The sequence below is a fragment of the Lontra canadensis genome, unplaced genomic scaffold (genome assembly GCF_010015895.1).
Source record: "Lontra canadensis isolate GAN:19392208 unplaced genomic scaffold, GSC_riverotter_1.0 scaffold5, whole genome shotgun sequence".
NCBI lineage: Eukaryota > Metazoa > Chordata > Mammalia > Carnivora > Mustelidae > Lontra > Lontra canadensis.
The window spans coordinates 23,674,690-23,699,496 of record NW_022630999.1 but is presented as its reverse complement, the minus strand read 5'-3'; the positions used below and the strand labels follow the sequence as shown (position 1 = coordinate 23,699,496).

Here is a 24,807-nt window from a genome sequence, read left to right as displayed (position 1 = left end):
AAAATCAATTAGTCACTGAGGTTAGGCAAATCCTTAGCCCCTGGAATCCCTTCACATTGTTTCACAGCCAAGTGATCCAATCAGGTTCATGCGTAGATAACCTAAATATGAAATGACCTTGGTAAGTACCATAAGAAAGATACCTTCAGACCTTGAATGTCTTAGATGGATGGAGGAACATGGCATTAACTCCAAATGGGAGAATCTGGGCAGTCTTACTGGAAGAAGAATTCTTAGCCAGACCTGGAAGGATGGAGGGACTTTAAGAGGGTGAGAAAGGTGTTATAGGCAAAAGGAAAGATTGAACTAAAACTTGAAGGTTGGAGAAGACTCTTCTTTCCCAGTGAACATGGGTCATACATATTATGTTTACAGGCTCATAAGGTTATTCTATTTTGAGATAAAGACCAATATAGTTTCCTGCATGTCACTTGGATTAAATGGAGGATAGATGAGAAAGATTTCTCGTGTGCTATTTTTTGTATTACAGCTGAGATGTGTCTCTTGTAGGGAAAATGGAGTGGGACTGATTCTTCTCTTGATAGACACACAAAGGGTAAGATTATTGCTGTAGATATCTCTGACCATCCATGTGTCCCAGATGGGAGAAGTCTGTCTGTATCTTCAGTGCCTGGAACTCCCCATCTAAGGAACCAGGACAATGGTCCATTTGACCCATTGTCTCATGGTACTCACTAGCCATCCCCCCCTCCTGACCTCATCAGGGAGAGCTTACCTTCTATTAGACATGAACCAACTGCTCAACACCCAAGATCTGTTCCTTTCCTTCCAGCCTCCAACTTTCTGACCAGGCTATGGATGTCTCAACGTGAAATACAGAGGCACAATATTTTCTCTATGTTTTGGAAAAGGGGAGCAGAAGTTCAGCCTCTCCTAATTGTTTGTCATTTAAAGCATGGTTTCTTCACTTTATTATTTTGCTGCCTATAAGAAAAAATCAAGAGAGAGAGCAAGTACGGCACCTTGCAGATTTATTTGATGATGGCTTTGTTGTCTAATGGTGGCTTTATTTTGATGCAAGCACGCGCGTGCGCGTGCGCACGCGCGCGCGCGCGCGTGTGTGTGTGTGTGTGTGTGTGTGTGTGTTTGTGTTCCTCCCATCCTCTTGAGTAAACAGGTCTGAAGAAGCGTTACTTGAGAAGGCAACCTGTGTCAGGCAGGTCTACTGTTCTTTTTAAAGAATTGTGGTGTCTCAGCTTCTGAATTTCTTAGGCACCTGAACTAATGCTAGTTTACCACTAGATAGCACAGAGTGTAATGCCAGTGTCATATTACAATTAACAGCAATTCTGGTGGCTGTCATCACTTAGTCTGAACAGAGGATCTCCACAAAAGTATGACACCGTTATGGTTGCTAATTCAAAAGCATTGTGTGAACTATGACAGACCCTGGTGTGCCTTTTATGCTTATTCAAGTGAATAAAGTCTAGCGTCTTAAATGGAGGAAAGGGAGAAAAAGTTTTAACACATTTCTGTAGATGAGCCCAGGAAGGGTCAACTTGGAAAAAAAAAGTTGTGTTAAGGGAAGTAATTAAACAGAGGCAGAGAGATTGAATATTAGTGCTTTTACAGAGTAAATGAGGATAAATTCTGTTAATTATGTGACTTTTTCCAGTACTAATGCGATAATAAAGTACTCTAATTCTGCAGAGGCTTGTCACAATCCCAGCTAAAGCAGTGACCCTTCCACTAGGTGAGACCGAGAAGCAACTTATAAAGCTTTCTGGCCAAAAGCAAGAAATCATAGTTAAATGGATTTTTTTTTTTTTTTACGCTCTCCATGTTTAGTGTAGTGCCATGAGACTGTTGGTGAATGGACTGTCTTACTCGAGGCACAGAAGCACTTACACTTGCTTTTACATTTAGTTCCTAAGGGAAGAAATGTGAGCAATTCAAGAGTATAAATAGCCAGTACATGATTCTGGTACAACTACTGATCGCACCAAAAAAAGATTGTACTTGGAATGTTGGTGAAATTTCAGACTTTAGGACTTTAATCTTACAAAAATTTATGAGCAGAAACTTGTGTTAGGGCAACAGAGAAACAAAAGTTGATTGTTTGCAACATGATAATTATGGTGAGGAAACAGAGGAGAGGTTTAGGGATATTTGGGACACCAGGGTGGTGTCCCAGTACATGAGATATTTGAACTTGGTCTTGACTGTTGAGTAGTTGTTTGGATGAGAAGGATGGGAGAGGGAAAGAGGAATCAGGCTAGGAGAGAGCTGCAGCATGTGCAAAGATGTAGAGTTGGCAAAGCAGAGACAGTGCGGAGGGGAAGGAAAAGTGGTCCAGTGTGGTGGTCATGGAAGCTGGGAGGCGGCCCAGGAGAAAGAAGGTCTCAGGGGTAGGTTTGGTCCAGATCATGAAGGAAAGGGGTGCTACAGAAGTGGAAGGAAGCTTTAATTTTTTTTTTTTTTAAATGGAGAGGCACATGCACAGATTTTAGCACACAATGTCTAAGGACTGAGAACAATCCAGGAGTGCCAGAGCATATCAGTTGGTGCACCTCCCAGCTGCACAGAGATCCTGGGTTCCTAGAGAGCCTTGTTCTCGCTCTCAGAACACAAGCTGCCTAGGGAGACTGCATTTAAATCTTATCGATGCTTGCGGTGACCTGTCTGTTGGTAGACAAGTTACCTAATCTCTCTGTGGTTCAGCTGTTTTCTTCCTTGGCGAACTGGGTGGCGGTGGAGGGTGGATGGGTGGGTGGGGGGGATTGCAGGGCTACAGTGAGGATTAAAACAAAGCAGGCACCAAACACAGTATGTGACGCATAGTAACCACTCAATAAACAGTAGCTATGCTTTTACTCATTACTCTTCTTCTAAAGCCTAACACTTGGTAAAGGATTCACCTAGGCTACTTGGGAGCAGTCTTCCCCTTAAAAAGAAAGTCAGCCATGGTCAGAAGGAAACTTGTACCCTGAGTCATCTTGGTTAAGAATCATCACATTAGGGGCGCCTGGGTGGCTCAGTGGGTTAAAGCCTCTGCCTTCAGCTCAGGTCATGATCCCAGGGTCCTGGGATTGAGCCCTGCATCGGGCTCTCTGCTCAGCAGGGAGCCTGCTTCCTCCTCTCTTTCTGCCTGCCTTTCTGCCTACTTGTGATCTCTGCCTGTCAAATAAATAAATAAAATCTTAAAAAAAAAAAAAGAATCATCACATTAGAGCTTGCACGCAAACTTGATCCCATCCACAGTTCAAGGAAAAATACATGCAATCTCCTATTTTCCCAGGCTGTGGTTCCCTTTGAGGAAAATTTATCATCATCATTATCTTTGTAAGGAAAGAGCCTTCTTCATTAAAATTAGACTCAAAATATGCTCTGGGTTCAGGGAAATGGATCTGGAAGTAGACTGAAGTCCCAGCAGACACAACGCTCTCTCTCCACAGCTCATGGCCCCGGTTGGGGGTGGGGGAATTGTATCAGGTTTCACATGGCTGCCATCAGCACATGGCTGCCATCAGTAGCAGAGCCTGGAGTGACAGATGAAAACTCAGGGGGAAGACCCAGGGACCTCTCCTACAGCATTTCATACCCACCTGCAGCTTCTTCTCAGCGTAACTGTCCTTTTGCTTTGTGGGAAACGAGTCATTTATCACCATTTTATTTCTCTTTCCCTTGTGGTGTGGGTCTTCTTTCCATCCTTAAGAATCTAGCTTTGAGTCAACTAGGAAAGACGTTAAAGACCAAGTGTGTCTGTTTTGGGCAGGGAGCTCCCATCATAGTCTTAATTCAACTCAAGGTGGGTGCTTAAATATTTCAGGGACCAGATTTATGTTTATCTGTCACTCTATAAGAGGATCTGGCTAGAAATGCTAGGGAGGAAATCCTGTCCTTTAACTCATTATTAAAAGTCAAAAAAATCAGAAAATTGGGAATCCCTCAGGAATCCATACACTTACTCGTCCATTCATTTAGCGAATATTTGATTACCATATGCCAAGTGCTGTCAGGTTCTGGGTAAAAAGTGATGGGGACTGGAGGGGGCCTGTTGTGGTAGGATGCAGGGAAGGCATCCCTGGGGAGGTGATGTCTGTGGGAGACCTAAAAGATGAGAAAGAACTAAGGCTAGATCCTTTCAGGGTTAGGGTGGGGAAGAGCTGGGCATGTTTTTGGAAGTGAGAGGAAGCCCCCATGGCTGGAGAGCTTAGGAATTGGAACAAAGGCTGCCACTAATCAGCTGGATGGCTTTGGCCGTGCCTCTTGACCTCTTTGAACCTCAGTAGTCAAATGGGGTGACTTTACCTACCCCTACCACATCCTTCAAGGGTTTCTTGAAGATTAATTGAATAAAAGTTAGAAAATAAATATTTTCTAAGTGAAGCATGGTTTTAAAACTGTAGCCTGTGTTTGTTTGTTTTGGTTTTTGTTTTTATTTTTTCTGGCTATTGATTTAGAGAAGACTGGATATCTCTTTTTCATCGGAAGAGGTTTATCCTTATAATACCAGAAGCCTGCTCTAATCACAGTTTAATTTCTATCTGCGTCCAAGGATAAGCAGTGAGCCCAACGGTACAGTCTTGCTCTCTGTTATGAAATGGATCCTGATTTCAGATCCCAGTTCTGGCATTTACAGTTGGGCTCTTTTAGCAGCCTCTCTGGCCTCAGCATATTCATCTATGAAAGGGGGATATTATTAGGACTTAACTAATGGGTTTCTGGTAAGGACTCTTTGGACTGATTCCTATAAATGCCCCGTCTGGCACGTGCTGAGTGAAATGGGGGCTTCTTATGTGAAAACGGGAGTGATTCGTATGTCAGTGAGGCCTGACCAGATTCAAGGGTCCTCCCAGTAAATGTAAGAAGGGATAAGAGTTGTTTATACTGGGTCGATGGTGTCTTCTTTCACGGAGGAAGTTCCAAACTACTGACTTTTGAGGCCACAGACTCTTCAGAAGCCTGGAGGAAGGCACCGAGTCAGGTGTTTTGTTTCCTGCATGCTTAATTGGTTGTAAACTGCTACTAACCCTTACCGCTTCTGATTGAATTAACTGCCCTGGGAAATCCAGCTGTAAAGAGGAGGGCATGGGAGGCGTTCCCTGTGTCTGTCTTCACTGTCTGCGCCCAGCCTCATGCTGGGGAATATGCACCGCCTTCACTTTTGCCTCCAGCGGCAGACACTTTTCCCAATGTCTCCCTTCACCCACGTGTCAGCTGCCCAAGGTCTGGGAGAAAAATCCAGCTTGACCCCATCTGGATTTCAGGTGACAAGGATTCTCAGAAATAACAAAACAAAAGAAAACATGCCACTGCTTTAAAAGCAAGAAGTACTTTTGTTAATTTTAATGAGAGAAGGCCCACTGAATGGAGAAGCAGGGTTCTTTTACTATAATTTTTTTTTTTTTTTTTAACTCAAAGATGAACACAAAGAAGTCCCAGCCCTGGGCTCACAGACAAATGAGTAGTGCTGTTCCTTTGGTGATCACAGTTTAGAACGAGAGATGCAAACTGGGACCCCCTTTTCCAGATTTGTTTTTTCTGACCCTTATATCGCCTGGAAGATTGGCAAGTTTCACCCTTAGCAATCTGTGTTTCCAGCTTCTCTTGAAGTGGGAGGCTCTGGGAAAACTGTCCTCATGCTCTCCATGCACGCAACTGGCTGGAGAATAACCAAGGCTGTCCATTGCAGACAAGGTGGTATGTGCACATATATGTATATGTGTAGGTATATCTATATGTTAGTGACTAATGGAGAGCTCATAGGATGTTGAGGTTGTTGTATAGCCTAAAGTTACGAGGGCTTGGCAGATGGAATATTCTTTCTCTTTCACACACACCTTTTTGGGACCCACCCTTCTGCTCCCTTCTCAGCTCCATCATTGTGTCAACAGCTCCCTCTTCACGTTTCCACCTTATTTGGAGGGAATTGCCTGATACCCTGGGGTACATTCTATTGCAGATTCATCTCTTAGAGTTTATAAGCAACCCAGCCTTATATCTTTCTGGGTTCAACTCAAGTAGACCAGGACTCAACTGGTTTTTAGCCCCTCAGACAAATATCCTGTGACTTGCTTGGATTGGGCCTGATTGGCTGGACTTAGGTCATATGCCCATCTCTAGAGCCATCGCACAGCTGGGGGATGTGATGTTGGGAGGGGCCAGACCTGGATGACAAGCACCACTCTTGTCCGGGCTTGGGATGAGCTTGTGCTGCTGCAGTATAAGGACTCTTGAGTGAGGGGGAGGAAGTTTTCCAAAAGGATGATAGAAGGCAGTTATGAAAGTGGGGAAGGATGGATTCTGGGCAGTCAACTCACAGACTCCTTTGTCAACCTGTGAAAACTCTCAGAATGGGCCCATTCTGCAGAAAAGTGTCTGCAAAAAATTTGGATACAATGTTCAGGTGTTCAGGTTCAAATCCTAGTAGACCATCCATGGAGTCTAGGTTAAGAATGTCTGCTCTAGAAAATTTCTAAGGTCTCTTCCCATTCTAGTATTCTTTGTTTTATTAAGTTTTTTACCAATGTTCATGATAAAAGCTTCTTTGGAGTTCCACTTCCAATGTTTCTGATTTAAGCTGTTAGAGAGTGACACATGGTAGGGAGGGCAAGGGGGTATGACCTGTGACTACAAAGCACCCCCAGAAAGACCAAATTGTGTCATTGTTCGTCTACAGTATTGCTTTAGTTTCATTTTCCATCAGCATTCTTATGATATCATGATAAATAGTGCTTAATAAAGTGTCAGACTCCATTTTGCATTATGATTTTAAAATGATAAATTTCTTCTTATATTTTTATGGACTAGAACATGCAGACTTATTGGATCATTATAATATAAACTGGAATAATTTGGAGCTCATGAGATTATTGTCTGTGCTCTGTGGGTATGATGCTCACTGGTCATTTTTATTTGGAGACTGATCCTGAGCTTTAAATCCAAATTAAGGAGTCACTTGTTTTTTTCTAAACTTGGCTTGCATGATGTGTAGGAATGTGATGATTTTTTCCATGAAAGCCATTGCTCAAATTAAATTTGTTATCCCTGATAGTGTGTGAACACAGAGGATGGGAGGCAGCACCTGGTGATGCTGAGATTGGGACCAGGGGAGGTGTGTCCCGAAAAGTGAGCAGACAAATGGAGTGGATTTTTGACAGGGTGCTGATGATTTCAGCAGGTTTCAAAAAGAGTTTTCATCTTTAGCAGGACTATGCTTTTTCTCTTGGGACACAGCTTTTCAGCTGATGGCTTTTTTCATTTTTATTTTTTATTTTTTTGGTAGAAAAGTGAGCTTGTTTCTTTTCTTTGAAGCAAAAATTTGTCAAATATCAGCTTACTCTGGCAACCAGAAACTCCTTTCTTTTCTGTGGTTTGTGCTGCGGATGAGGTAGGATGGGTGAGGAAATTAATTTTTCTTTTTACTCAGAGGTGATTTAACATGTTTCTGTGCCTAGTTTCAGTGACACACGATTAGATTTTTTTTAAGGTTTTATTTATTTGAAAGAGAGAGACAGAGATAGAAAGAGTGAGCATGAGCAGGGAGGAGAGGGAGAAGCAGGCTCCCTGCTTAGCATCGATATGGGGCTCGATCCCAGGACCCTGAGATCATGACCTGAGCTGAAGGCAGGGGCTTAACACACTGAGCCACCTAGGCACCCCAAGATGTTTATCCCTTTTCTGCAGTTCACTATTTCTGACGCTTAACACTATCAACTGCATTTATTACATGGTATTGACATTACCGTTGATTTTTTAAAAATAAAGTAGGTATTAATTCTCAAGGTCCAATGTACATGAAAATTATTTGAATATCTTACCCCCTAACTTACTGCCACCAGGCAAGTTTCCCAGATAATTCTGATGCCGGTGACCTAGGAAGTATACTTTGGTGAGCTTCCATAAGGGCAGGGACAAAGTTGTCTCTGTGCCTCTGCTTAGCACATAGTAGGGACTTAATAAATACTTACTGAATGAAAGTTACTGAATGAATAAATGGATGACTTAAGGAAGTAGGCTGAACCAAGAAATAGCAAACCATCAAGAGCTTTGATCACTGGGATTTCAACAAAGTCATCAGAAGGGTATGTAGAATTTTAGAAGAGATCCATTTCATATTATTAGTTACATGTCCTTTTGTCCCTTTGGGTTATGCTTAAGTGTTTTAAGGACAATGACAAGTTTAACTTACAGATAATATTTTAAACTTTGATGTTGGGAATTTTTTTGAGTAGGAAATTGAGGATATCAGTGGTGTGGAATCTGCCCAGTTGATAGTCTTTTATGAATTATGCATATGTAAAACTAATAAATGATCTACATTTTATAAAGTATGAGATGGATAGCTCTTGACTATTCTCATTTGAATTAAAAACTGGCAAATCTAAAGGATAAAGACTTTGGCAAAGACACTCATTTTTAGTTCTTAATTTATCCATCACAGTATGAGAGTAACTTTCCCTAGGTTCTGTGCTGAATGATACTTCAATTTTTATAACAAGAAAGTTGTTTATTTTTCTTAAAGTAATCCTACTCATAGAAAATTCAGAAAATATAGGAAAAAATCAAAAGAAGAAAGAATCTTTGTGCTATAATTCAAAATTACTGCCATTAATATTTACAGACAATTGAAGTCAGATGTTTAATTTTCTGTTTTCTGTATACAGTCATACTAGGTGCTGTGGGGAGCAGAATGTCACTCTAAAAGGGTCTGTAGTGTCATGGAGAGTCACATGATTACTTAAGTGACTGGAGCACGAGATGTGAAGGCCAGTTGTGACGAGAGCTGTAACAGAGTGGAAGAGAAAGTGGTTAATTCTAGCTGGGGTATTTGGAAAGGTTTCATGGGCTCAGGGCATGTTAGTGGCCTCTGGAAGGATAAGTAGAATTATAGGAAGCTGAGATGGTGTGGAAGCAGGGAAGGCATTTCAGACCCAGGAATGCAGCCTGTGGTGAAGGCAGGAAGGAAACTTTATGTTCAGGGTATAGGATGGAACTCAATAGGACTGACACAAAGAGTGCTGGCAGGTGAGGGGGGCCAGTGTGTCTGGAAAGGAAGAATCTTGCCATCTATAGGAACTTTGAGAGATTCATGGGTATTCAGCCTTTCTTGGCAAATGCTCAAATACTCCATCATCCTCACAGTCAAAAAGTTTTCCTGGAAGTTTGATTTTAAGTGCTTTCCTCCTGTTTTACTTTTCTTTTGGAGGAAAACTTGAACCAGAGTAATTGTGATCTCGACACAACTGGTATGAAGGGGGAACTGGTACACATTAGGCTCAAGGGATATTTGTTGGTTGACTAAATGAATGACATTGAATGTTCATACTTCATAACATCTTGAAGAAAGATTGAGTGTCCAGAAAAATCTCACATGCTTCAGTTACTATGAATTTGAACTTTTTGATCTCTCTCTGACGTCTATCACCTCCACAGGGCACACTCATATTGAAACCTTTTGAGGACTCAGGAGGAAAAGTGAAATTCTAACACGAGATTCTAAATGTATCTGCTTTAAAATTTTAAACACGTAGGTGTTAAACAGAGGGATGTCACAAGCCTTTGATTTTCAACCTGTGGCTTTCTGTCTGCAAAAAAGACATTTAAAGATAATGACTTATGACACTGGTATCTACATAATGTATAAATAAACTCTTGAAATGTCATTGACTCCTCCCAAGAGACCCAGATTATATTGGTTTTGCTTTAGCCATCACTCTCCCGATTTGGTTTGGCTCTATTACCACATCCACCCACGGACTAGGTCTTCCTTATAGTTCAGATGTATTTGAAATAGGCAAGAGTGGTCATGGGCAAAATTGAAACATTAAAATTTATAATTGGGAATATTCTAGTGACAACATGAGGCATTTTTATGCTGACTTTATCTCTAATTTTGAATGAATCTGGAAATGATACTAAGAGTATAGTCAGATATGGCCAATGATCTGTACTGCTATAATATAATTTGAATAAATACAAAGGACTGTAGTTTAATGGATGTGGGCTTTGAAGCCAAACTGTGTACATCCAAATCCAAGCTCTACCACTTACTAGAGCTAGGGAATCCTGGGCAAATTACCCAAGTATTTTATCTCAGTATCTCAGGATCATTGAGATAAGAATAGAATTAGTACTTCGTAGGGTCGTTGTGAATTAATACATGTAAAGCACTCAGATCAGGGACTCCACATAGTATGTTCATGTGTTTGCTGGAATAACGACTAAGTCGAGGCATTGAGACTCCTCCTATCTCACTTTTTATGCTTGGCTTTTCGTAGTGCGTCATTATTATTAAAGCAATGTTGCCACTTGCGTTTGCCTCTTTTCCAGCCTGGAGGAGGATTTGTACTAGTGACCCAGGATTCCCACACCTGACGCCTGTCTCAGATGCTGTCCGTTGGTCTGCAGGCCTTCTGCTGAGTGATTCCTTGGCGATCATGTTCCTTGTAATGAACCCGTTTATGACCTTAGTCTGTCCCCAACCCTGAGAAGGACAAACATACACTTGAGTTTGTTTTCTGCCTCCTTCCTGCTGTGGATCAGTCTATGAGGATGACTCCAGATGTCCACCAAGGGCCAGTGTTTGTACCTTAATACAGTTTAGGCAAGAAACACTTGGCACTTGAGTAGTAATCTTTGTACAAGAGTATCCCTGAAGACGAACGCCTTTTCTACAACTCCCAAGCTTACAACTCCTTGGATGTGCCATAATTTCTCACTTAATTTCCAGTCAAACCTTGCAGCAGTAGGTTATTAAGCTGTCGCCCCTTTCCCTGTGTCATTTCTAAAGAATTGCAATTTATTCTTTCCCTGTTGGCCATTGGTTATTTGTCCCCCCTCTTTCCCTTCTCACTATCCCGATGCTTTTTCCTAGCTTTCAGATTTGACTTCTAGCATGAGGAGACCCATTTGCCGTGAATCCTTTTTCTTAAAGCTATTTTTAAATTCTTGGGTCTGTTGCTATTCTATCCCAATACTTTTTTTTTTTTTTTTGTAAATTCTTGCCGCTAATTATGTTCTTCCATCAAGGCCAAACTCTGAGGTAACGAATGCTTTACAAGTTGATCATGTTCGTCCTTTCAGACTGAGAACACTTTCCAGAAATGCCCAAGATCTGAGGGATCATGGCCAGGGGAAAAAGTAAACTCCTTGAAGTCAGTGGCCAGTAACATGGATAGCCACATGCTCTCCCCTTGGGATCCCCAAGATAGTGCCGCAACTTGGTACCACTCCACCTTCCACTGTGGGGAGAGAGAAGAGAATTTGCTTCATCTGCAAAGAATCCCCTCTGTCATCATATTTCTCTCTTTCTTCCTTCCTTGCCTCTCAAATAGACCTGCAGGGGTTTGAGTCAAGGCAGATCCTCTCCCAATAGTGCATTTTAATATCAGAAAAGGAAAGAAGGTCAGCCCGGTGGTGAGAAACCTTTGACCTTACACAGGTTTGGCCTCCTCAGCCCGCCCTTGTGGCATCCTTGGGATTTTGGCAGACTTATGGGTATCATATTTTCACATGGATGAACTGTACTCTACAACTTCTTCTGTGTACCAGGAACCCAAAAGTGTTGACATTGAAAATACAGGGGTTCTTTTGTTTTGTTTTGTTTTGTTTTTTCTTTCTAGCTGTTTTGGCTCCCCTGTGTTCAAGAGAGATCTGTTTTTCGTGGTTGTGGCCATGGGACTCTTGTTTCCCTCTCCATGGAAGATGACCATGGGGTAATGATGGTGTTTCTGAAACAGCCCCTGGCAGCAGGAGAGGTCTGGGTAGCAACAGCTGCTTTCTGGTTAAACATTTTGAATTTGAGAGAATACTTGTATTCCTGGAAAGTCTTCCTTGGTTGTATCTGGGCGGTAGCTTTGGTCATGAAGGCAGGCAGTTCTATGTTGTAGAGGCGAAGATGGTGGGACAGTCTATGGAAAGGCCTTCTCCAAAAAGGCCCTTTGATTTGTGAGGCATTTCCCTCTCTACCCTCCAGTCAGTATGTGTGGGGGCAACTTGCACTTCACACAGAAAGGACCCCACAGTTGTTTCCACATAGCTGTTTCCTGTGCAGGGGCAGAGCGAGCCTCCAGTCCTGAATATCTTTGGGAAAGATTATCTGCCACATAACCATCTGTGGGCATAAGTCTGAGGAACTTTTGGGGAGCCTTAAGACTGCAAATGGGGGTCTTATGTCTGGGTTTAGGTGTGCCTTGATGCTTTGCTTTTCCAGCCTAGACATTAGGACAGCAGCTGAAACATCCAAACATGATTTTTTCAGAATTTGTGTGGGGGAGGTAAAAACTCAACCTGCTCACCCTAGATCTACTGCAATGCTTTGCATAATATTTGATGATGTATAAGCTGTTGCCTAATGGTCAGTTTTATGGTGTGCGCCCTTCAGTTCTGACTAGTCGGAGTGAGTCCTCCATGATTTAAGCTGCTACCTCCCTCCTTTATGTGTCTTGGCCTTTGGGTAAAGCTGCTCTAGTCATTATTGTCTCTCCTTGGTTTCTTCTTTTTCCTTTCTGTAGGTCATTCAATGAAACCTATACTTCTTGTCGGTCACATAGGTCTTTGCTTCTTTTCTTAACCTTAACATTCCAAGAGAGAAGAATCCTTTCTGTATCTGAAAATCGGAACATTCTTAGTGCTAGGTAGTGAGAAGTTGCCAGAAATAAATAATGATCCCTTTTTCTATGCTGGGTACAATTTAAACATTTCACATATGTTATTTCATTCTCAATGACTCTCTAAAGTGGGTTCTGTTATTTTCCCCATTTTACAGATGCAAAATTTGAGACTCAGAGAAGTTAAGTAATTTATCTAAAGTCATATAATTAATTGAACAATAAAGTTAGGATTATGATGAATGCCACACAGTGGTGCTGGAGAGAAGTATTGTTATCCCAATGTTTTAATAAGGCCACTGAGATTCAGGGAACTGCAGAAATTTACCCAGGCTTATCTTATTTCCAACCCAAGTTCTTGCTCAGCATTCTCTATTGCCATCTTTATTGTAGAAAGTTCTCATTTCTACCCCCTTGGAGGTCCTGGATTCTGTTTAGCTGAACAGATTAACTGAAAACTCAGTATTCAGAACTGGGTTCTGAATTCTGTGTCATGTGCTGGGTATACAGAGATGATTTTTATTTGTTGTTATTTTACATCTTCATATAGCTGGAGTAGGTTCTGTTGGCTAATCAATGAATTTTCCTTTTGGGGGAGCCTAGAGGTAACTTTGGTATCCAGTATTGTGCTAGTCAAATGGAAGGATACTCAATATACTGACTATTAGTTGGTAACATGTGATACAAGTAAACCATTGAATAAACAATTTTGTTCTACAAATGTGTGTGTTTGGTTCAGTTAATGTTCAATGATGGGCTAATGTCATACATTAGCCTGACTGATGAACCTAGACACAACTTTTAATAGGATGTCACTTTGAGTTTTATGACTGTCACTTCCCTAATTGAGGTAGTAGACTGAAAGCTCAATAATAGCTCATATGTTGAGCCCTTATTGGGTTGGCTTTTGGAAACCTAACTTTCTCTTGAAACAAAATCATACAACTAGAAGCCAAGACATGTGGATTGTAGTTCTAGCTATCATATCTATTATAACTGTGGCTATTATCATGTCTCCTGATCTCTCAATTTTCAAATATGCATGGTGAAAAAGTTATACTAAGTGACGGTTCAGGTCACTTGTAAAGTCTTGTAATTCATGGAAAAAACCTTATACTGTAAGAAGTCCTTTGACCAATATAAGGTATGAGTTTAGTTTTGACTGTAGATAAATATCTTAATTTTGTTGAGTCTTAGTTTTCTTGCCCATTAAATAGGTTGATAATTCTTGGCATGCCTAATTTATAGGACTTCTGTGGAGCATTTGGTGAGTCCCTCGAGATAAAAGTGCTTTGAATCCTATAACATACCGTATGAACAGAAGATATTATTCATATTGAAAGTTAACAGAAAGGTGTTGGGTTTCTTACCCCAGTCCTTCCATCCCCGAAAAAGACTGGAGTTTGGTTCTGGTTGGGCTGTTTCCTGGAGTTTCTGGAACTCCTTGGAACTCCACAGGGTCAATAGGGGCTTTGTCCTGCCTCCAGTCCGTTTCCCACGGTCGGGAGAAGGCTGCCACACTCTTTCTCCTGACAACACTTTATCAAACACACCCACCACACAAAATGTGGTAATTCATGAGACAAAAGTGAGGTTTTGAGTTACAATAACCTCTGCTTTGTTGAAAACCCCCTCAGAATCTGAGATCCTCTCCGTAGGTCAGCAGACATGTGTGGGTCCTCCGTTTAAAAATGCCTTAAAAACAGCCCGATAAATCATCCCCCAAATGTGTGTGCCACGTCTAACTCTGTCTCTCAGTGGGGATATTTTTAACTCCTACTTCTAACTCCTCTTGGTTCCTTTAAGGAAGTGTGATCCGAAAGGGTCAGGCACTTGGCATCTACTTAGGGGAAACTTTGAAAGAATTCCTGACGCTCCCCCTGGGGTAAGGCTGGCTCTCCCCAAAAGAATGGGCCCTTCAGAGCGTCTTTGCCACATAAGGGCTTGTGTGAGGCCCCAGGCACCCGTTGATGCCGTCTCTTCCCTGTGACAGATGGTCAGGACTTCAATCTCAGCAAGCCACTGTCGAGAGGGCGGGCAGGAGCTTCTGCCAGCATGCCAAGTGACAGGGCAGCTTAGGGTAACAGGGATCTGGGGTGTGCCCAGCGTAGCTTTTGTGCTAACGATGGGCTGGTGACAGGCGCCGCGCCCCTGCTCATCGTTAAGGCAGAAGATCCCCTGCTCCCTTGATTCTGTTTCTCTCTGGCAGAGCTAGTGTCCTGTTTGCTTGTCTTTCAAAATCCATTTTGGCACCAGATGGCTCCCCTCATGGTGGCTAGCAGTTGTCTGACTTGGAGATGCCAGAGGGTGTGCTGACAGCTCCTTCTAACACAGCCTGAATCTGGCTGTCGGGTCTGGGCTCAAATGTCTTCAACACACCCCCACGGCCATATTATCGACCCTGAGGAACTGGGGGTGGGGGCCCCTGGAGGGAGGATGTCCATGATGTCTCCCTCCACAGTATTTATGCTACTGGTAGGGAATCGTAATGCCAAAATTATTCTTATCCCTACGGTTACACTTACACACACTTATTAGTATAAATGCCATTGTAGTACCATGACTCTCAATGGTACCATTAGTACTAATATCAGTACAGCACTACTTCTATTATTACTAAAACTACTCTAGCCTAATGGTTAAGAGCACAGGCTCTGACCAAATTTGGATTCTAGGCTTGGCGTTTCTAAGCTTTGGGCAAGTTATTTAAGTTCTCTGAACCTCAGTTTCTTCATCCGTAAAACGGAATTAATACCAGAGTTTACTTAGGGGGTTAGCTAGGGAAAATGTATTTGAAGTTCCTAGCGCTGTGCTGAGCACAGGTTAAGTATGTAATACATGGGAGCCGATGTTATTGCTGCCACAGTCACTGTGCTTACCGATGCCTGGCAGTCTCGTAGCTCATGCTTGCAATCCCCTTATAAGGTAGAGACGGTCTCTGTTTACAAAGAAGGGGTACAGAGAACTTCAGCTACTTATCCAATATCACACAAGTTCAGCTACTTATCCAAAATCACACAAGTCAAAGTTGGGATATGAACCCCATTCTGGGTATTTCTAAAGGCTGTGGGTTACGGATTCTCACTGTCACTTTCGTGACAAAGAGTCCTCTCTTGAGGGTTGGCGTGGCTTTTAAAAATGCCCTTCCAACTGGCTTTACTTGAAAGAAGCAGCCAGTTTTCACGTTTCTGGTATCTTTGGCTTGAACCCCAGTAAGATGGCAGACCCACTATCCTTGGGTTTCACCACCTTAGCTTCTGAAAGCCATTTGTGATCACAGGGCCACCCAGCATTGGCCTTCTGAGAGCTCAGAGGAAAGGACAGTACAGAGGCACTCGGGGTTGTGACTCCTCCTCAAACCTCTTTCCCTTCCCAAGTCTGCCCTATTGAAAGGGGACATGAGTCAGGACCAGCTGATGGCCCCAGGGAAGGACAGTGTTATTCTTCCTACTGGCAGAGTGGATTCCATTTTACAAATTTGGGCTTCAGTGGTGTCCCATGAGTCATTTCTCTTGTACAGAATGTTGATGAACTTTGAGCTCTGTGGAGAGAACCTGAAAGTAAGGTCAAATGATTATTCAGAGGCCTGCCTTTGTTGATGGGCAGTTGAATGGTACATGATGTTGAAAAGAGTCATTTTAGGTAAATGTTTACATTATATATATTTTTAAAGATTTTATTTATGGGAGAGAGAGAGAGAGTATGATCAGGGGCAGAGAGAGAGAGGAACAAGTAGACTTCCTGCTGAGCAGGAAGCCTGACATGGGGCTCCATCCCAGCACCCTGAGATCATGACCTGAGCCGAAGGCAGACTCTTAACCAATTACCTTTCAAAATGTTCTTTTGGTTGACAAAGTTATTGTCTCTCTTCAGAGTTACTCCCACACCACATTCTCCTCTCTCAGGGACCAGGGAGGAGAGAGATTCTTCTGGGACCACGCTCAGTTCAGTATTCAGAAATCAGTTAAACTTGGTGCAACTTTGTACTGTGTTCTCATTTCTGAAGACCCCTGTGTTATTTGCTTAAATAGACTTTGTGCTCAGAGCTAAATTTAGACTGAGGCATCATGGCATAATAGTTTTTCACAGATTATGTGTATCGAGGTGGGAATTTTATACTCCAGAGCAGGCTTGAATGGGAGAAAGGTGAAGAAAAGAAAATCCCTACAAGAATTTAACTGCCCAGTATTTTAATGTGTTCTGATATTTTTGGAAAATATGTGGGCCTGATAGCCATGGGTCTAAAAGTAAAAGGGAATGGAGAACTCAGGGTGGTTTTTATTTTTATTTTATTTCTTAAAATTTTATTTATTTGAAAGAGAGAGAGAGGAAGAGAGAGCATGAGTAGAGGGAGAGGCAGATGGAGAGGGAGAGGGTGACTTCCTACCGGAGCGGGGAGCCTGACGTGGGGCTTGATTCCAAGACCCTGGGACTATGACCTTGGATAAAGGCAGCTGCTTAGCTGACTGAGACACTCAGGTGCCCCTCAGGGTGGTTTTTAAAATGCTTCTTTCCCCAAACATGGGTCAGTGGAGAACGAGTAGATTGCCAGCATGAATGTCCTAATAGGACCTTTGATACCTGCTGTCTTTCTGTGACGGACTTTAACAACTACAACATAAGAAATAATTCAGGTGGTGCCTGTGTGGCTCAGTCAGTTAAGCATCCATCTTTTGGTTTCAGCTCTGGTCATGATCTCAGGGTCCTGAGAGTGAGTCCCATGTGAGGCTCCTTGCTCAGCCAGGATTCTACTTAAGTTTCTCTCTCCCTTTTCCTCTCCCCGCAATGTGTGTGTTCATGTGCCCGCATGCCCTCTCTCCCTTACACACAAAATAAATAAATAAATCTTTAAAAAAAGAAATAACTCAGAAAGCTATAAGGTGGCCATCTAATTTATCACCCACGATGGGGCACTTTTCAGAGTTAAAGTGGACACTATTAATACGTCCCCTAATACAGCCGGTGTAAACCAGGTTCGTTCCTGGCAAATTGGGACTTTTAATCACTCTAGCAAGTAAAACACATGGATCTCACTTTAGAATGAATTCAGGTACCAAGGTAGCAACAAAGTTCTTATTCAATCATGAATAGCTTTTGTCTACAGTAGGCAATATAAGAAAAACATGCAGGAAATATTTGAGAAGTCAAAGGACTTCAGTCAGTGTGCAAATCTTATCTACTTCTTGTGAGTACTACTAATTAAGGTATTTTGTTTGGAGGTGCTAAAATAAAAAGTGTTTACCATCTCCTTATATCCATCTAACACGCATTTTGCTGGTTCATCATTTGTGAATTTATGGGGCTTAAATTACATGTTGTTGGAACCATGAGTAATTCTCAGGCAATTATACCCAATTGGAAGCTACCTTAAATTATGGTGAAGACCTTCCCTCTGAGTAAAAATACTTCCTTGGGGGCTTAATTCTTTTGTGAGATCTATTGGCAGCACTGAGAGTGTTTCCTTCACAGAGAAAGTCCAGCTCAGATGCAAAACAAGGGCTAAAATTTCAAATAAAATATTGGGTCTAACACCTTCCTAAACATTTCAGAAAATATGTGGAGAACAGAACATATAACCTAGATGCGACTTACTACTTTTTTTTCCCCCTTCTGTGTCAGGATGGAAAAGCTAACCGTAATGATTTGTTTCTTCACAGGTTCTTCTTGAAATTTTTCCTCAAATGTAACCAAAATTGCCTAAAGAATGCAGGAAACCCACGTGACATGCGGAGATTCCAGGTGGGTTTGTCTTGTCTTTCTTAAATCTTGATAATGGCACGAATATCAGGAGAGGGTACAAAAAGTTTAGGCAGAGGAAGATACAGAGTCTAGTTATTTCCCCAGAGGTGAGGAGCAGGTGAGACTCCTGGTCTCCCAGGTCTCTGCACTCTAGGAGTTGTTTTTGTTAGGGAAGCATCAGGACTGAACCACCTGCGGTCATTGATTGAGACAGTGATGTCCTCTGAGCCCAGTTTGGCTTCCTGAATGGACTCACAGGCTTAAACCACCCACCGCAGGTTAAGTAAAGTACATAGAAATGATGTACTTTCTAGAATTACGTCCTCTTCTTCCTTCCTTTCTCTCTGTTCTCCTCTCCCAATTTTGGAAGTTGTCACCAGTAATTTTCTATTAAAAAACAGACCCCCTGATGCAGCAGGGCACATCTAGAGCGTGATATGGGTGACCCTCAGTTCTGTGTCAGCAATGTCCTTGGACAGCCCGTGTGAAAGTCCTCAAGCACCAGTCAGATCAGCCACCATTCAAAGCATGAGGGGTGTGTTTGCCTCATATAATTACACATTTAGTGACAGAAGAAGATGTGAAAGCAAAGTGTTAATCTTGAAAACACAAAATGGTAGCTAGGTTTTAGGAAAGGTTGCTAAGTTCTAGATGCTGGCGCTTCTCAAAATCGAAAGTGTCAAGAACCCCCCAGGGATCTAATTGATCTCCAGCTAATTGAGGTCTCCAGTGCGCCTGAAACTCTCCATTTTTAACAAGCTCCCAAGCGATGCCAATGCCACAGACCGTGCTTTGAAGAGCAAGGTTCTAGACTTGTGTTGCTTTCCATCTCATTTTATGGTAACTCATTTGCATGGTCAGTGTTAGTTGTCGTGCAGTATATCAGAGTAATGACACGTGTATTCACCCATATGGTCTTTCAGTGAAAACAGTCTCGTGTTGAAAGTATACTCTTAGGTATAGCCAGTCAGCTTTAAGTGTAGATTGAAATGTATGGTCTCTGAGAGGATCTTGAAAAACTTCCCCCTCTGATGGGGGAAAGGTTATGGGATGATTCTGAACACTGATTTTCAGATGTCAAGATCTCTTTGTCTCCAAGATGATATTTTTTTAAGACGTGAGACTTACTGATCTCACGAAAGAACAAATTCAGTAGAAAGAAGACATTTTCTCCCAAGAACCTGTACCACTTTTGTAAAATCATTTTGGTCTCGCCACCTATTGTCCTGACAGAGATGAGTAGAGAGAATCCCTAAATTCCTAGTTTCCTGGAAAATGTTTCTCCTGGCTAGTTACTGACCCCAAGTTGGAAGACTTGGGTAATCTCCTTCCCACACAGGACTTTTTTGTGTGTGTTGAGATGGAGTTGGCTTTGCTACTAAATGATACATGTGATGCCCCTGTGTGTTGCTCCGTGTCCTGCAACATGAGGTTGGGTTTCACTATAAAGTGTTTTGCAGCTTGTTTTGGTCTTGGGATGAGCCATAGCTTGGTCCCTTGACCAAGCTTGGGTTAGGAACAAGGCATATCCAGGCACGAAGCAATTCATGTCTAATAAACATGTCCAATAGACACATGTCATGCCTTATGAATATCAGGATCCACTTTGCTCTGCTTCTCAGGGCAGCAGACTTAGAGGTGCACTTTGGTGACATTGGGAATCTAAGACGATTTATGTAAGACTTCTGGGGTCTTATTTTTCCCTCAATGGACCTGTTAGTGAAATGTCTGAAAGCCTTAAATTATAGAGACGTAGCTCTCATAGGAGATGAAAAACGACCTCAGTCTATTATTTTTGATAGTATCTAGAAAGCTTTATTTTTACAGATAGTTGTTCTTCATTTAGTAGAAAGGCTACTGAGATGAGGGATGGCATGAATTGAATTTCTGGAAAGCCTCAGTTTCCTCAGCTCTAAAATGGAATAAAAATTATGATTCCTCTTATCTCACAACATACAAATGACAACGTTTGTATGCATAACTAATTTGAAAATAGTAAATAGAAAGTTAGCTTTTGGGGAAAGTATTTGTAATACACAAAAACTGGGTCAGTATTTCAGTACAGGGTTTCTCAATCGAGGCGCAAGTGCCATTTTAGACTAGACAATCCTTTGTTGTATGTGGGAGGGTGGATTTGTCCTACACACTGTAGTATATTTAATAGTTCGTCACTGGCCTGTACCTGTAGAGGCCAGAAGAGAAATTCCCTCAGCCCTTAGCCTAATCATGACAACCCAAAATGTCTCCAGACATTTGTAATGTTCCCTGGTTGGGGTGGGGATGCAAAATTACCCCTACTTGAGCGTCATTGTTCTAGTCTTATACCTAATGATTTCTGACAGCCTCTTCCTGGTGACAGTGCTACAGTCCCAAAGAGTGCTCTTTTTTTTTTTATTAAGCATGAGAACTGCCTAACCCAAGGTCCATATGTCCTTCAAATATGTCCATATGTTCTTCCCTGTGAGTCTCCAACCATCCTAAAGTAGGTAGACTTCTCTAAATAGGGGCAGCAACCTTGGCCACTACAGAGTTAATTTTTGAGTTGAAGAAGAGCTCTGTCCATCAGCAAGGACAAATTCCTTACTGGATCTCAGACTTAAGCTGATTTGTCCCCATCACCCCGTCATCACTTTCTGGGAGAGGATAGAGGGAGCCTATGGCAGAAAGAACATTGACTCAGGGATTTTTGTTTGTTTGTTTGTTTGTTTTGTACACATTTAATTAATTATAATTTTTCCACAATTAGCACATGGTCTTATGCCTGTAGGCATGTGGATGTTTATGCAGTTGGGGAATGGGTTAAAATAACACCTCAAATATTCTTACCAAACCTTTCTTTGTTTTCCCCAGTGGTGTTTTTTCATTAATATTATGGTCCTGTATGTTTCTCTACATCATCTCATGCTGGTAGCCATCCCATCCTTCTTGAGCCCATCTTTTCCTTGGATTCCACAACAGCATTCACTCATTCTCAGCCTTCTTAAAGGGATGCTATTTGTTTTCTCTCCTGTATATATTGAAATTCCCTAAGTTTTCTTTTGAGATACAGATCTTTTCCCACTTTGTAGGAATCTTTTAACTATCTCCTTCATTCTCAGCATATTAACCACTGTTTGGACACTCAGAACTCCTGATTCAGGTTCCCTGAGACCTGACATCCAAATCCAGACCTAGCTCTCCAGCTGCCAGTTGGAAACTTCCAGGAACTTCAACTCACTGAACCCCAAAGTCCATTGTCATCACCTTTCTTTTCTTTTTTTGTGCTTCCATCAGAAGTTGCCTTCTCTTTCCGTGTTCCCTATCTTGGTCTATTTCCATTTATGTTAGGACGGGGAGATGACTGTTTATATCTGTGTCTACATTCAATGTGTTCCACGTAGGTGTATATAAATATACGTGCCCATACATGTGCCTTGACATACATCTGTGGACATTGGCCATGATGGTGATAATGATGAAGCTAACATTTATTAGGTACTTATTATGTGAGAGATATCATGCTAAGTATTTTACATGAATTATCATTTTATCTTCACAATGTCCCTGTTAGGAGTGTACAAATATTATATTTGTAAAATGTAACTTTACACACGAGAAACTGAGGCTTAGAGGAATTAAACAATTTGCTCAAAGTCACACAAACACAAAGGTGTTTGCCCTATAACAAGCCTGAAGCTACTATCTGCATTAAGACTATTGGAATGCCACCAAAGTTTGTCAGGCAGAGTGGAGTTGCATGGAAGTAAAAGAACATGAGCATTGTTTCTGAGCAGAGCTATAGTGTTGGCCATTTTTTTTGCTTGTATGAACCTTAGAAAAAGAAGCTGTTACTCAGAAGATGGCTCTAGCTTTACTTAACCTATGGAGGCTTGGGCCCCTTCTCCAGAGCAAGAAAGACCCATCATATAGATGAAGCATGAGTAAAGTGACCTCTGACATCTCAGAGAACTCTAGAAGAAACCATACGGAAGTTCCCAAATCTTAGGACTTGCCCAAGAAGGGGGAAATTAGCCTTCCCTGCAGCTCCCCTGGCTGAAAGCAATGTGTCATAGAGACACTGGTTGAAGGTTACCTGTGAAGAAGACACACAATTTCCATCATTCCTCTCATAGTACCCCGGTAACAAGTAGGTTTTTTGTTGTGACCGCCTTTAAGGAGGAATAAGAAAACGTCTTTTTGGCATCAGAAAATCTGGTCTATACTTGACATCTCAATGTAGCTTTTCTCAGTTATATTGAAAACCTAAAACTTAGAGACATCTGATCGAAAACGTGCTCTCCTGACTATTAAGTGGGCTCTCTCCAACACTCGTGGCTGCTGCTTTTCTCTCATCTCATTTTGTATGCTCACCAGGCCACCCTGAACTTCATACAGCCACGCCAGAGCGTGTCTCCTCTGAACAGCAATCAGGGGCCTGTGTAGGTGACTGAGGAGGACATAAGAAAGGTTGTTGATCTCTTGACATGTAAAGACATTCTGTCAAGCAAACTCAGCCTCACAGCGGCTGAGCTTCTGGTGTGTAAACAGAGACTACTTAATTACACAGGTCATGTCAATTAGTGTGACCTTAGTGTTTTCAAGAAATTAATCACTTTCTGCAGAGCTTGGCTGTGTCCATACTTTAAGGCATTATGGAATAAACCTTGTAGAAAATCTGGTATAATCTTTTTTTTTCCTCCTTCTTCTTAACTTATGATGGATGTTTTCTTTTGAAATCCCCAGGCTGTGGCTAGGGTAACAAAAAATTGCTTAAATACAAGAGTAGATACAGGCTTCATTCAGTTCTGGTGGGTTTGAGGAAGTAGGGATGAAGAAGAAAAGTGGGGGTAAGCTAGGATGGAAACAGCTCATGACAGGGAGAAATTCACTGTGACTAAATGAGCCTGTTTCTTCATCTTGACACTAAAAAGATGCTAATGTCAAAGGACTGTGTTAAAACCATGTCGTGGGTCTGGTTTTTAACTGACAGGAGCTAGACAATTCCAGGTGAAGATTTAAATCCTTATCAATAGCTTTCCTTGTTGGGGCTGGCAGAATGAGGATGGTGAGGGAGGTAACAAGAATCGGGTACAAGCTGTCATCACGGTAAATGCCATATTACCTGGGGACTGTGAAGTAAGGTATAAATTTACAAATTCATCTTATCTCTTCAACAAAAATTTGTCCATAGGCTACAAATCTATATTCATGTATAAATGTTAGATGCGTGACTGTAGATGAGTGTAAATTTAAGATATATTCCTTCATTCATGTGTGCTTACACTCAGTAGAATTTATTGATGTGGCAAGTGGTAAACACATTGCCAGGAACAATAAAGACAGGGTGTTTGTCCTAATGAAGCTCCTATTCTAGTTGGGGTCTATTTGTTAAGATAATACTAGCTGCTGTAATACACAGAACAAAGAATATAATGGCTCCCACACCACAGGTCATTTCTTGTTCACATCAAGGTAAAAGGCAGGTGTTCTTGGTGGGTGAACAGGTCTCGTACATAAAGTGACTTGGGGACCGGGGTTCCTTTTGTTTTGTGTCTCTGCTATCCCTAGAGCCTTGTTGTCTGTCCATCCAGCTGAAGAGCAAAGAGTATATAGAGGGGACTCATGAACTTCTTAAAAACCCGCTCTTAGAAGTGACCCTTATCAAATATGCCCATATTCTATGGGCTAGAAGTCTGTCCCCTGGCCATGTATAACCACAGAGCAACCTGCAAATGTCTATTTGTACAGCCCACACGGGACAGAACACGGATGTGCGGGTAATAGGTGTCATCAGCTGCTACGATGTGTACAGATTAGTAATTACAAATCATCAAAACTTTTCATTATTACTATAAAGAATATTAATAATATGAGAGAACACATGTGGGATGGGGGATAGGAGCCTAATTTAAAGTGCGTGACCAGGGTAAACTTTTGAGGAGGTGATATTTAAGCTCTGAGCCAAAGGATAAGAATAAACCATCCTGAGAAGCGCCCACAGAGTCTTCTGAGTGGAGAGAACTGCCAGCTCCAAATTCATGCTTATCTCACGTTTATTGGAGGAGACAAAGAATCCTCCTTCACTTTCTAGTCACTTGGAGTGGAGATACGAGGAGAAACCACCAGGTTACCCTCCCAAATCCCCACCAAAGATGTGTTCTTTTAAAAATGATGGCACAGGAAGTGACAGTAAAAGGCAATTCTCTGCTCTCGTTTTTGGTGAATTCTATAAATTTTGGAGAATCCTTGTTATTTATTCAAAAGCCTACAGAGGCTCTGAATCAATATATTTTAAGAGATCATCAGAGAATTCTTAAAATACACGTCCTACCTCTGCAGTTTCAGTCTGCTTTTAAAAGCACTTAAATAAAGAAAGAAATATTTGTATTCTTTTTATTTGTCTCCCACTGTCCCCTACTCCCTGTTACATTGTTTTGACAAACAGCACATCTTGCAATTAAATTCTTTACCAACAGAATGCTAGGGGCCTGAGCTGCAATCACTCTCTTCATAC

At 41.8% G+C, this 24,807-nt stretch overlaps 1 protein-coding gene across 4 annotated transcripts in view; it reads left to right on the top strand.

Annotated features, from left to right (window-relative positions):
- Positions 1-24,807, top strand: part of EBF1 (EBF transcription factor 1) — a 382,386-nt gene that overhangs the window by 224,472 nt on the left and 133,107 nt on the right. For all 4 annotated transcript variants that reach the window (XM_032851685.1, XM_032851684.1, XM_032851683.1 and 1 more), the window contains exon 7: positions 18,233-18,314. In XM_032851685.1, coding sequence (XP_032707576.1) covers positions 18,233-18,314 — 82 coding nt within the window. The remainder of the gene's footprint in view (positions 1-18,232; positions 18,315-24,807) is intronic.